At 37.9% G+C, this 14,427-nt stretch overlaps 1 protein-coding gene across 6 annotated transcripts in view; it reads left to right on the forward strand.

Moving 5' to 3' along the window:
• Nucleotides 1-14,427, forward strand: part of GMDS (GDP-mannose 4,6-dehydratase) — a 411,509-nt gene that overhangs the window by 54,734 nt on the left and 342,348 nt on the right. For 3 of the 6 annotated variants that reach the window (XM_040075329.2, XM_040075319.1, XM_040075309.1), the window contains exons 2-4: nucleotides 6,028-6,072; nucleotides 9,980-10,067; nucleotides 13,548-13,657. In XM_040075329.2, the coding sequence (XP_039931263.1) occupies nucleotides 6,028-6,072; nucleotides 9,980-10,067; nucleotides 13,548-13,657 (243 nt within the window). Of the gene's footprint in view, nucleotides 1-4,344; nucleotides 4,426-4,949; nucleotides 5,023-6,027; nucleotides 6,073-9,979; nucleotides 10,068-13,547; nucleotides 13,658-14,427 lie in introns of those variants that run through there. The other 3 variants (XM_040075302.2, XM_040075297.1, XM_040075334.2) reach the window with 2 other exon arrangements.

Raw genomic sequence — 14,427 nt, forward strand, 5'->3', positions numbered from 1 at the left:
CTCGTTGCTGCTGCTGATTGGAGCTGCTCTTGCTATTTTGGAAAGGTGAAAGACCATATGATATCCGTAACTTTCTGAAAGCGGGAGGAAATAGGGAATGGGCAAAATAATAATAATCTGGCTTTTAAAACTGTTAAATGGGTTTCTCATTACATACACTAGAAGTAGAAGTTTGAATTTTCATCTGGAGTGTTGCCCAAATGATTTGCATTTCCATGTTTATAGACACATTCTTCTAATCCTTATGCTTTCACTAGTGAGACAGAAAAGTTTCGGTAGGTTTGTCTCAAATTCAGAGTTCCTAACTAGTTTGGTTTATATTGGTGTACTAATATATTAGTATGCAATACTAGACATTAATATTTGAAGAAAAAACTAAGGTTTTGTGGCTGATAACTTTTATAAGCTTTAGAATACTCTCTACTGAGAGACCCTATTCTTCTTTTTAGTAATAGTTCTTTGGATATGTCTGAGAGCTAGCAGTTATTTTGAGTATCTTGATGCCTGAATGTTTAGGGGCATGATTTTTAGATTTTTTTCTAAAAAGCTATCAAAGGCTTGTCATCACTAGGAAACTTGTGGTGTGCTTGGACATAACACACTATATGCCACAGGTTCCTGCAATCAGGAAAAAAAAAAAAAAAACTTACATACTCAGTTTGTTGGTGTAATTTGTTTTTCCCAAGCTGAGATATTGGGGGGAGGTTTGTGTGATAGATGCAAGTTGTTCGATAATTGTAGAATATCATATGGGTTTAGACTAAAGGTTTTATTAATTCAAATATCAACACTTAAATAAATCAGCACCATTTAGCTGACATACCTTACTTTTGTTGGCTAAAATTAAGCCAAACTGGTTGGTAAGGAGCAAACTTGAATTACAGAGGTTTATTCTGTTCATGTCAGCCTTAGAGTGGTGCAAGGTTTGCTCTTTAAATGAGAGGTCTGTGCTGTGGTTCACAGTAGAATAGCTATAAATATTGATGATGTGAATAATGCTGCTTTAGATAAAGACAACAGGAGGGCGGGAGAGAGGAAGAATGTGTTGCTCTTTTCTGTAACTCCCATTACAGCTCTTAATAAAACTTAATAGTTTACCAGTGGAATCGTGTGTGAGGTCAGATGGAGCTCAGACTAGGAAATAAGTGATTCATTTTTCCAAAGCAACTTTGCTTTTCTTTTGCCTTTAAACAAATATTAATTGGAAAAGAACAGAGTAATATAAGTAGAATGCTTTCCTTGTTGCTAATTTTTGCTCCTGCTTAATTTTATTTTGTTGCACTGCAGTTAATGAATTACAAAAACCTTTGATTAAGCAGACAGTCTTTTTAAACAAAGATTATTTTTTTTACAATTACTGCCTTTTGCCTTTTTCTTTTGACAGCAGGAACAAAAGGACACTTGTTTTTATGTTCTTACTTGGCCAGAATACAAATCAAAATAACAAAATAACTACTGCATTTGGAGGGTGGTAACTTTAATAAATCAGTGAAATACTTCAGAGTTCATAGTTCTTCCTGTTTTCAGTATGGGGAATTTTAAATGAATGATTTAATGTTTTACCTCGATTATCACCTTGAAGACTTGAGACAGTGTAGCACTGTTCTTTTTATAGTATCTGCAAAAAAATTACTGATTTCCTCTGTAAATCACTGGAAATTATTAGAAGCATGCATTTTTCAACAAAAATAACTTTTCACTTTATAACTCTCATGGATTTTTAATTTTTAAGGAAGGGTGCTCTGGAGTGCTATGAACAAATGAATAGACTATTAAAATCAGTTGGATTTTACTTTAGAGTGGTGTGTAGATCCTCCTGCCCCAAAGGATCTGTCACCATACTCCAGTTCAATAAGACTCTGAAATAGCATTAGCCTCTGGTTGTGCAGAAGTTTTAAAGTTGATGTATCAACAATTTATTCTGCAAGGCCACCAATGGCACTGGTTCTGTAGATTTCAATGGGGAGATCGATTATTCATTCCAACAAGGCTAAATGAAAACGGTGACTGTGCACTGTCACTGATGTTGTTACAGAAAGATGCTTTTAGGAACTAAAACCTATGAGCAATAGGTGAAAGTATGCCTCTTTTCAATGCACTTTCCTCTAAACAGGTTAATTGAACCTACCAAAATTTAACTTCAGCAGAGCACACATATAGTCTGTAGCTCAAAAGGAATTGAGAACTGCTAAGAATGACCTTGGTAATTGACATACCCCCTTTAGTTTGAACGTCCACAAACTTACCTTTGTAGTTATTCCTAAGGGCATGGAGCTAGCCTCAATCAGTTTTGAATTTTTATAAGTGTAAGCAACTTTGATCTCTTCTGTGGTGTGTGGAAAACCATTACACCTTCTTTTCAAAGGTGTAATGAATTCTGAATCTTTGATATACAGTGGAGTGTTTCTTTTCAAGTGTTTATATTACTCCCCCACAACTGAGAGCTCTTTCTCCTCAGTGGTACAGTCATAATACACTTGCATCATTTATGTTATGTCTTTAATTCCTCCCCTCTCTTTCTGAAAAAGCGTTCCATATACTTCTTCTGGAACTCTAGGAGTAGTAATAAAAGAGCTCTGTACCTCCTCCTCTTGATCTTTTTCCCTTGTTTCTTCATCCATGTAGTACTTCCACTCCTCTTTGTTAGCAGAGAGGAGCTGCAGGGAAGAGGGAGCCCTCTGGTCTAAGAATGCTCACGTAGGGCGTTATCTAATTCTTGAATCCAAGAGCTCTATGTAAGGGTATTGGAACTGGCCAAGTCAAAGAAAGAGGATGAAGATGGCTTGCATGTCAGGGTGTTTTATGGCCTTCCCTGGATGTGTCAATATAAATTCCAAATGAGTTCATTGCAAATGGAACTTGCCTTTGTAAAACAGCGCAAAATAAAGGAGATTAGATTGCTAAACAGGCTATTGAGTTACACTTGTTTTCAGTTTTCTGTATAAATTATCCTGTTATTTGCTCACAGATCAAGTCAAACTTGATACTGTTTTTATTCTAGATGATTTTGGCAAAGCACTGTCTAACTCGTTTGTCTCAATTTCTTCACCACTCTGGAAGTGCTTTTCTTTGATAGTGTGTCAAAGCTTATTGAAGTTCTTGACATTAACTACTGTATTAAATATAAAATATTGCATCCTAAAGTTGCCTCACGCTAGTTTATGTGGCTGTTTTCTTTTGTCTGGGAATTTTACAGACATGTTGTAAGGCAGCTGCAGTTGGAAACCTGCTGCTGTGTCTTGGAAGCCAGCTGAAGTATCATTCTTTGTATGAGCTTTCAAACTAGTATTTGGCTGCAGAGAACACAGAAATTCAAATCTGAGGTGCCAGACTGTGCTGATGAGGAACTGTTTAAACTGAGGTAGTTCATTTAGTCAGTCTTGTTAAACTGTTTTGATTGTTCAAGTTGATCTGACATATCTGGACAGAGTCAGGCCTCATTGTACTCCTACTAAAAGGCAGATTGTAGGGAATTTTATTTCAAGACTGATTTGTCTACAGATAGAGACCTGCTTCTGTCTTCTGATAGTTTGTTGATTGTTATAAACTGAATAGCATTAGCTGAGTACTTTATATAGCAAACCTAAAATCTCAAAGGAAGTATAATAGCACCTATATTATATGATAATTTAACACCTAGTTCCTTTTCTGGTTCAGGGATTCCTGCATCTTGAAGACTTTGTAGTATAAATGCAAATTAATACCTTTGATAGTAGAATTTGTGTGTAATATAGTCTCTTATAGCTAAAGGTTTAAATCAATTTACAAAGCTTACTTATTATTTACTCCCTGACGTCATTAGGAGAAGTTGGAAACTGTGCTGTCCTTACCAGCTGCAAACTCTTTGAGGCTTTGATGGCTGTTGTGATTGCCATTCCCACTGACAGGCTGCTGTACTGAAAAGAAAAGGAAGGGAAACGTGAACCCTGGGGCCGCATGCGATACGGTATCGCGGCGCAGGACAGCGCGGATCTGCACTGTGTGCGATTACCAGACAGTAAATCAGCTGTGCTGTGCCAGAGCCAGAAAGCAGGAGCTTTCACACTTGCTGCCTGTTTCCCACTCATTGTAAAGCCCTGCCCTATCACTTGATAGACCTGGAAAGGAAGCGCAGAGGAAGCAAGTGCCACTGCTGGTTCAAAATGTTCCAGGGTGACTGGAAACTTTGAGCAATGGCCTGGGTGAGAAGAACAAGACCTTATTGACAGGGTTCAATCCTAGTTAAGTCTGTTTCCCATCAACTTCCTAAGTAATCACAGTCTTTCTTTTTTAATCTCCTTTGCCTCACTGGGTCTCCCACTTTCACCTTCTTTTTAAAATTTTATTTATAATTTTATGTTGTAGTGGACTGAGCAGCCGAGGAGAACTAGGAACTGTTCCCCTCTGCTACATCCTGGAGGAGTTGCTAATGAAAAAGATGACAAGGTAGCTGTCATCTCCTCCTTTGCACTCACATTTCTGCCGATTTTCTGTTGAATATTCTTTGAATTTCTCCTTTCGGTAGGGTCTTGTTCTTGTCATTTGATGTACATATTCTTCCAGTGCAGCCATGGCACATGTGGTTCATTATTTTCCTGATTAACTAGTGTCATAGACTGCTATTACAGGGCTATAGCCCTGTGAAGATCTGTGCACGCACATGTACATGTAGTGAGAGAAAGATGGAAGCTGAAACTTTCATGGTTTCAAGCCCTCCTAGACTGTGTGAGACTTTATGAAGCATGTTATCATTAAATAATTCCTTTTCTAGTGCTGCACTTTTAAACATAGAGCAACGTGCCCCTTGTGCGCTGTGCCGGGCCATTTTGCGTTCAGGTACCCAGGATTTTGCCATCAATGCAGTGAGCAATTTCCCTTGGCAGCCCTGCTCCTACAGGGCCTCTTACTGCATCTAAAATTTCTTACTTTAGTGTGTTATTCTTCTTAGGTTCTCTATGAGGCAAAAAATCCCCAAACATTTAATATGAGATAAAAAGAAGATTTTTCTTTGGAGCAGCATGTTTTTAAGGGATGATGAGAGAGGTATGTCTGTTTAAATGTTTGCAGCCATGTCTATGATAGAGCAGATCCACATAACGAAGTTTAAACCTGTAAGCATAGGTTTTGGTTTTTATGGTTTTTTTGTAGCAAATCACTTGTGTCTTGTGGAGTACGTTCACATATTAAAGGAACAAGCAATTCAAGAAGTCAGTGAAAGCTGCAGACTTTGGGCATGGGTAATCATTGAATTGGTTAGTGATAACTCTTTTGGGGGGGTAAATTTTGCTGGGTTTGTGATGGTGTGTACACATTTATAAAGGTGATGTAACTTTAAAACATATTTTAAAGTATTTGCTTTTGGGAAGCTTAATAATTTAAGTCTGACAAGGATTTCAAAGGAGAAAAAAAAAAAAATAGGAAAAATCCCTGAAATTAAATGACCCAAATTCTCAACCTTCAATGACATATATTTAAAATTTGAAAACGCCTTTTATTGTGTAGTTTAAGGTGTGCTAGGGATGTTTTTGAAAACTCAGTAGGTCAGGCAAGGTAGAAGTTATTACTGCCTTCAAGAAGCCTTGTAGAAGGAGCACCTGGGCAATGGAGACGCCAGCATGACAAGATGCCTACAGAGGCACGATGGTTTGCAGAGAATGCCAAGCTTGTACTATTTTTTTTACATGTTTTTCCTTCCCTATCTCTTAAATAGTTCAAATTCAACGACCGTGGTTAGGATATTTTGGAAAGATAGTCCCCAGGCACTTTATAATGGAACTTGGGAAGAGATTCAAGAGATGGGAGTTCTCAACCAGCGTTTGTAAGCAAGTCATCTTAAAATATACTGCTTCATAGTCTAAAATTAACTAAAGAGAGTCTGTATTATTTTTAGGTCAGTGTATGAATCTGGAGAAATCAAAGTATAGGCTTGTTACCCGGTCTACTCACTATAAGTTTTTTTTCTTCCTTCTTTTGAGATCTTAAGCAGTCCAAATCTCCCAGGGCTATTCAATGTGTTTCTAACATTTTCCTCTATCTTGCTCTTCCCAGGATGGATCGTACTTGGCTGAGTTCCTGTTGGAAAAAGGCTATGAGGTGAGTGACTCTGACTGCAGGCTGATGGAGTTGTTTGGATGCTGCAGCTCCAGCCCGCTTCCTCTGCTTCTGTCCTTCTCTGTGTATGTTTTCCACTCCAGTCCTAGATAACAAATCAAAACTTGGGAGAGGAATGTGCAGCATGGCCTGTAATCATGCCAGGTTATTGTACTATTTATCATCTAATGTCCACTGGTGGATTCCCTCTTCTCCTCGGGGTATAGCTGCTTTGCATGTTTCCCGCCAGCTCAGATAAGCAGTGACCTGTGTGAGCCAAAACTGTAAGGAATTAGGGAATAATTTATGATGCAGTGTACCACATAAAGGAATAAGACTCTCTTGTTTGTTCTCTTTCCCCACCTCTCTCTCCACAGTAAAGGCCCTTTTATTTTGGCAGTTATATTTCAGCAATGAAAGCCTTACATTTTTGCTTTCTCTGTTCAAAAAGAAACAAACAAACCCTAAAAAAAACCCCAAACAACAAACCTCAAGCAAGTTGTTCTTTGGTACAGTTACTTTCTGTCTTTTCTCTTAGATTAATTAATTATTGCTTAGCACATTAATTTTTGCTTACTTTTCCCTTGAAATGCGTTGAGTCTGATTCCTTTTTGCTGCATAATTTTCCCTGGCAAAAATCACATTTCTTGTGGTCCAGGAAAGCAACAATCACATTGTTGCTATTGTTGTGATATGATTTGAAGGATTTGAACTGATGTGAGCATCAATGCAAAAATATTTGCCTTCTTGGTCATACAAGATGCTTCTAAAATCTATGATAATGGAAGGAAATGGGGTGGTCAAATTAATCTCCCCGCAATGTAGTATTTTTGGGGATTTAGTAAAAGTTAGTGCTTGTTTTAATATTGGATTTTATTTCTTTTATTGTCGTACTGCTTCACAGCTTAGTGAGAAGTCTCTTCTCAACTAGTCTGTGCTTCCCATACTTTGTACCAGGTTAACCTTGCTTTGCTTATTCCATCCTTTCTTTTGCTTTATTGTTTAATTTGCTTATTGAAGTTGGCTTTTCAGTGTTGTAAATTGATTATTTTTCAGTATTTCTCCAGTCCCTTTGGGGACGAGTTATATCATTTTGGTTGCTTTTGCTAGTTTGAAGGCAAAACCACATATTCTCCCATAGTCCACAATGAAGGTGAGAACTGACAACAGCAAATGAAATATTACCCTTTCGACAACGCAAAGTTTGCTATAATTGGGTAGAGTTTTTTTCCTTCTGTTCTTCAGCTCTCCGTCAGTTTCTTGGAATTCTTTCCTGTCTTTCCATTTAGACACCTCTAAATAACTGAACACGATTGTGCATAAGATAACTGATTGGTTCCCTAATTGAGATGCTTCATTTGACTTTTTTTTGATTTCAATGTGTTTGAAGATCTGGCTTTGTTGAGAAAATTCCACTGATACATTCTTAACTAGATTAACCTGTTTGCATACATTTTGGGCTGTCACGGAGTTGGCATTTCACTTGTCCCATGCAGACAAAGGTACCTTTCATCAGTTTTCTTACGGTAATATTGCTGTCATGGATTAAGCATTTGACAGGTTTTCTTGCTCTTGTATGTGCATACCAGAATAAGGAGTGGGAGAAAAAGAAAAGAAAGAAAAGCAAAAAAAAAGCGGGGTTCACATTATTTTTTATAGCTGGATGTAACAGGCTCTCTGGATTAGTCTGTTTACTGAATCTTTTGAAGTCCTGAGAGGGTTGCATTTAGCACATCTCGTTGGTCAAAAGTTTGTATCGCAGTCATGAGCAGGCACAAAGCTCTTGCAAGCCAAATCTTTCATCAAGCTTTTGAGCTGGCAAGATTTGACTTATTGGTCAGCCTTTCAGATGAACATGAATTTCAGCATGACTTAATTCAGAGATAGATAACTGAATGCTCAAGAAGCCTCTCATCAGAACTTTAAGCCAAAATATTTAATTTTGCTAGAAGAATCACAGAATAAGTGAGGTCTTGGCAATGACCTCCGAGATAATCCAGTCTGATTGTTAACCCAACGTTGCCAAGTCCACCACTAAACTATCTTCCTAAATGCTAGATCTACTTATCTCTTAAAATTTACAGGGTTGGTGACTCGACCACTTCTCTGGGCAGCCTTTTCTAGTTTTGACAACACTCTCCATGAATAAATTTTTTCCTAATACTTAATTTAAACCTCCTCTGTTGTTGGGTATCTCAGTTTGCTTCCTTAAAATAATTAGTTGCATTAAAACTGCAGAGTCTGATATTTTACTTGGCAAAGTAATAGGTTTTTTTGAGTACTCAAAATATTTTCAGCATCATTTGTGAAAGTGAAGTTATTATGAAAGTGTCTTTTTTTGAAAGTGTTTCGCTGTAAACTTGATGTCCCTATAAATTATCCACACAATCTATAAAGTATTATTTTTCATGGGGCTTTTAATGAAATTTTTTTATAATGTATCTTCATAAATCCATTATTTGATGGAAATTTCATTTGGGGGGCACATTTCTCAGTGCCTCATTTATCCTGAAAGTGCAAATGTTTTATTCAGTTGTGGATAGTTTAATTTGAACTGTAGGACATGGTATGTTGTGTGCAATGTGACAGGACACACCAGAGATTTTGTTCAAGGAAATTGGCTTCATAAAGTTGACCTGTGAGTTGTAAAGATGAAGTTACTGAGCTCTTTTAAGTCTTGCTGCCATAATGTCATTCTTAAATCTGGTCTCAATCGGCAGTTGTGTGCACCTTTTTACTTGGTTAAATTTTGGATTTAAGATGAAATAAAAAGTATTTTCTTTGTCAATAACCATAGCTTGTGTTATGTGTAAGACAAAAATCCCCAAACTAAACTAAAATGCTGCCTGTTCTTGCTTTTCTATTCTTGCAAGTTGACATTGAGTGGGAGAGTAAAAGGATGGCCTCAACAAACCAAGTCTAGGATGCATCAAAGTGCAAGGGATCACTTCCAGAAATAAAAGCCAGGGAGAGGTGGAGGACAGTCAGGTGCTTCAGTTTGATTTCATTTGTGCAAGCACAACTTCTGTAGCTGGTAACCAAAGCTAACACGAATTTTGGCAGCAGGGCATCATGGGGCTGTCTTACAGGGCAGGAGGAAACAGGGTCAGTGTTTGAAAAATTTCTCTAATGTATTAGGCACAAACAGTCTTTTCTTTAATGTTAGTCAGAACCAGTGTAGCTTTTTTTTCGCCAGCTTATTTATCGTGGCAGGTTAAAGGAAATTCCCAACCTGGGCTTCAGCCTTAAGCTTGTCTGTGTCTCTTGTAACCCACTGGAGAGCTGTGACTCATGAGGTCTACAAAACAGCACTGACTGTTCTGGCTGTTCTGCCAGCACACCAGAAAAGTGAATGACAGCTCATTTTTAAAATACGTTGGAGCCTTGCGGCTGCTGCTCCTTCTTTCCCCTTGTCTCCCTTCTTTCTCCTCTTCTCTCTTCTCTGCCCACTCTGTCCTTCCATACCTCATGTCCTGCTGCTGCCTTTCCTATGCCTGTCTCTGCCTCCAGAAAGACTTCTCTACAACCAAGGAGCAATGGTTTTCTTGGCATTCACGCGTTGCTTCTTCAACTCCAGTAATGTTGTCAAGCCTCCCTCACTAGGAGGTGGTGCTCTGGGGCCAATTCAGCGTGTTTTCTATACTGTGTGTGACGTTTGGGCTGCTAGTGGTGTCAGCAAGGGTGAAGGGGAAACCACTCAATGGTGCTAAAGTAAATATGACAGCATGTGTCCTTATCTTCCAGTATCATGTTTGTGAATTGGATAACTGTTCATCTTTAGGAATAGAGATGAGCTCTGATTACCTGATAAAAGTGTTAAGCCCGTGTACACGAGAATTTTGAGTTAGGGTAATGAACACTTTCCTCTTGATGTTTACCGCTTTTCTATTTTTCCCTGTTCAATCCCCAGGTGCATGGCATTGTTCGTCGGTCCAGCTCATTTAATACAGGCCGGATTGAACATCTCTATAAGAATCCACAGGCTCACATTGAAGGAAGTAAGACTGCTTTCATATTTAAGGTGGTATATGTTGTGTTTAGTCTGGCCTGTGTGTTTGGTGGAGAAAGATCCCTGGGAACAGGAAGGGAATTGAGTTTTCTTCTGCTAGTGCTAGCTAGCTGCTCTATCTCAGAAAGAAAAATGACCATTTTTCTCTGAAGAAGATGTGGCATGAAATATGGATGTTTGTGTGTGTGTGTTTTAAAAGGGGAAGATATGAGAGACCCAGGAAAGCACTTTATGTTGTGTAGAAAAGTTGCCACAGCTCAGAAATAGCTGGGCAGTAACAGTTAGAAAATGGCTGGGCCTGGAAAATGCTATGCGAGGTTAAAAATACTGAGATTTCAAAATAGTTACACATGGACATTTTTTTGAGGTAGTTATCTTAAATATTCCACCTGTGTTTCCTCATGAGCTCCATGTTGTCTGAGGGAGGTGAAGGTTTGGAAACAGCCGGTAGAAGAGCATGAATAAGACATGATCAGCTCTTACTGATGACAAGAATAATGAATCTTTGGACCTTCTGAATTCCTGCACCCAAGGAAGGCAGTACCTGCTTTTACCTGAAGGCAAGGCATTGCTCTTGGAAATTTGCTGACAATTTTACCATATTCTCTGTTACCAATAACCTGGATAGTTGAAATTATTACCATTAGTGTGCACATGGCAAAAATTTGTTTATTCTACCTTTAAGGAAGTTAACTGGTCTTTCAGTGAGAAACAGCTCAAATGTTGGATGGCTCCTGTTCAGCAGAAGGATTGAGCCCTGTAACAAGCACACAGTTCTTCATGCTCTGTCTATTTTGTAGAGTTGTGCAAGCTGTCCTAAATAGTCCAGATTAAGGTACTGTTAACAACAAGTATCTCCGTGGTGTAAAAAATCATGTCTTTGAAGTCTGCTTCACACCATGTTTAAACAGAGCCTAATTTTATCAAATTTAATAAAAAATGCAACTTAGAGATTCCCTTTGGTCTTTGCTTGCAATTTTTATTGAAAAAATGCTTAATTTATGACATGATATTGCTCTGGTTATTTGCTACCTACAGTATGCTGCTCATTAAAGTATCTGATTAAGAGAGGGGTAGAATTGAACAAAATATCTTTATGAAGAATACTGAAACTTGTATTTCTGTCAAGAACAATGTAAGAATTGTTTCCCATGACTTGCATTCTTGGCTCACAAGGTAGAATGAAGAAAATGAAATCTAACAAGAACCTGTGCGTTGTGAGGACCATCTTGTGGTTATGAAAAGTGATTTGAGAAGACAATGTAGATCAAAATGAATATACATACAAACAATTAAGGAAAGGGATGGAAGGAAGAAAAGAGAAAGCAGACGTTAATTTTTTCCCTTCTTATCTAATTTTCCTTTAACTGAAGAATGTAACCACATGAATGGGAGGAGAAGGAATAGGATTTGGAATCTCAGGAAAGGCTGCTCCATGGAAACTGCTTGAAAACAATGGGTTTCCAGGCAGTACTAGAGGAAGCGAAGAAGCAATAGTGGTTCATGTGAGCAAACCCTAATTTTATCTTTGCCATGTGTGTTTTTCCCGTGAGGAATCGATTGCATGTTGCAAGATGGTGCTCTTCATAGACAGTGAACTTCTTTGTGTGAAAAAATTAGGGAGCACAGGAAGGAAGACAAGGTGTATCCTAGAGCAAGCCCTCCAGATGTTGCATGCTAAGGAGGATTTTAGATTGGATAATATTACTAGTGTCCAAAGGTTCTGATATTTGATCTGTGTTCACGAATCTGTGCACCAAATAAACCCCATTTCTAGTAAGCGTTTCTGCTTAGCCATTCATTTTTGAAGGACTCTCTATTTCACGGGTCAGGAGGGAACATAGCTTCATTCCCTGCTCTCCTTCAGAAAGGCATTTGGATGAGAAACTTTGAAGACTTGATTGTGGACCAAAATAAGCAGTCTCCTTGAGAGCATTAAATTTATGGTAATAGTGGGCTGGTGTCCCTGTTTCCTGGGTCAGCTCAGCTGACAGCCCACCTTCCCCTGGGAAGCTCTGAAACTGCTCTCTGGCCTGAGGGTCACGGCAGGACTGCATGTCTTTGGTGTGGGAAGAGGAACACAGGCTCTGGCATCTCTTTCCTGCCTAGCATTGCCTGTTAGCCACAGCTTCAGCTGGGTCTGAAGTCCCTTCAGAATGTACTTTTCAACTGATGTGGTTGTGAAAACATATTTCAAGAATATACTATAGCTGTATTACTTTATCAACCTGAAGAATCTCATGCCCATGTTTTATGGGGACGTACAGTGCTGAATGTCTGAGAACCATGTGATCTGTTAACTTCCTTGCTGTTTTATATTGTTAAAAAGAAAAAACTAAACCAGCATAAATAATAATAAAGTTCACATATCTCAACAGCAGTTAAAAAATTTATTGTGGATTCATACCTCTTGTAATAAGCCTTGTATTTCAGGACTAAAAAAATAATAAAGAAAAAATTGTTTAGGTAATAAATATCAAATGGAAATCTAGATAAATGACAAGTAAATGTAAACTGCTAAGTCCGTCAATAGTTAGAACTTATTGGAAAGATCTGTGAATAGCAGTGTGTTTGTTTGACTTTCCAATTTTATTTAAAATAAGAGCAAAAAGGAGATCTATTTTGTGAATTTCACTTTTACAATATCTTCTTGACAGGTCAGGATCTGAGAACAAGGACAGCTTGATAAACCATTGCAGCTTTCTCTTTAAATTTTAATAGGAGCTGGTTTCATGCTTTTACCTACTTTTTTACACAGAAATCAGAAAGAAACTGAAGTCTGGAAAGGATAAATAACATCTATATCTAACCAATTTTGAGATTTTGATGCAAAGTATCGCAAACCACGTTTCATTGACAGTTAAACTATTCTCTTAAATTATTTTCCAGTGTGCACCTGTATTTATTTAAATGGAGAAACAGTAGTAACAAATGTAGCAGGTTGTACTGTAATGTTATCTAAATGTTCATCTACCAGGTAACTTACACATTTTTGTTGTGTTGTGAAATTACAGTGAGAAACTAAACCCTGTGCAGTGTTTCGGGAAGGAGAAGAAAGCCATTGATGTATACTTAAGAAGTAATTAAAACATTTTGAGTGAAAAATTGGAGCCCCAAACTAAAAAATGCCCCATTTCTCTGACTGGTATTCTGTATCTGACATTGAATTTATTTATACAACCTGGGAAAATTTAAGTGTAAGCTATTAAACAAATGATATAAATGTTGCTAGATAAATAAGATTATTGAAAAAAGAATCTGAAATACTATTCAATCCTTCTGTGGGGAAATGTATGTTGTCATTAAAGCGGGGAGAAAAAAAACCAAGCAAACCCAAGTTTAGCTGGTGATCTCTTGACTTATTCCGATAAATGTTTACTCAGACCTTGACCTGAAATAGGATATGGACCAAGAATGGAACATTGTTCCGAGATTAAAGTGTATTAACTCTGTGTCCTTAACTCTGAAGACATGAAGCTGCACTATGGAGATCTCACAGACAGCACCTGCCTGGTGAAGATCATTAATGAAGTCAAGCCCTCTGAGATTTACAACCTGGGAGCTCAGAGCCATGTCAAGGTGAGTAACCTTCTCTAGCGCTGAGAATTGTGACTGTGTTGGTGGTGTCAGTATATTGCCTTGATTAATTTAGACTGCAGCATTTATAGCCATTTTAGCAACTGTTAATTTCATCGGATAAATGCTGCCTTCAGTCAAGACAGTCATGTTTGCTGTGGTGCAATTACTGCATGAATTTGCTACTCAATGTATATTTGTGTCAGAAGAGGAGGTTAAATTGTCATTATCAACCAAATCTGTGTGTTTAAAAGTCTGCTTTTTCTGCAATGTGAAACAGCTTTTGCTGTAGACTTTGCTGCTGATCAGTCCTAGCTGAAAAAATTATGCAGTGTTCTTAGGTCAAGCAGTACTTAAAACAACGTTATTTGGTTTGTATCAGAGTGCATCACTTCTAGAAAGGCTTCTCCTATACCAGTTTTCATGCAGGCGATACTCTGAAATATTGACCTACAAACAGAAAAAACATCTCTGTTACCACCTGAGGTATTACTACACTTTGGGGGTTTTGGTTACAAAAAATCAAGTTATAGAAACGGGAATAAAAAGAGGTCATTAAAAACTAGTAATCTGACCCCGACAAATACTGCTGCATCAAAAGGATGGAAAATGAATAATAGAGGCAATAACTTTGTGGTTTACGTTTATTAAGCTACACTGCTGTAAAAGCTCAGTTTACTAACAAGCGACCACTATTTACATGCAAAATCCTCATTCATACTTCATGATTACAAACTGAAGCTGATGTCCGGGTGGCAAATAGTCATTAAAAT

The sequence above is a fragment of the Hirundo rustica genome, chromosome 1 (assembly GCF_015227805.2).
Source record: "Hirundo rustica isolate bHirRus1 chromosome 1, bHirRus1.pri.v3, whole genome shotgun sequence".
Classification (NCBI taxonomy): Eukaryota; Metazoa; Chordata; class Aves; order Passeriformes; family Hirundinidae; genus Hirundo; species Hirundo rustica.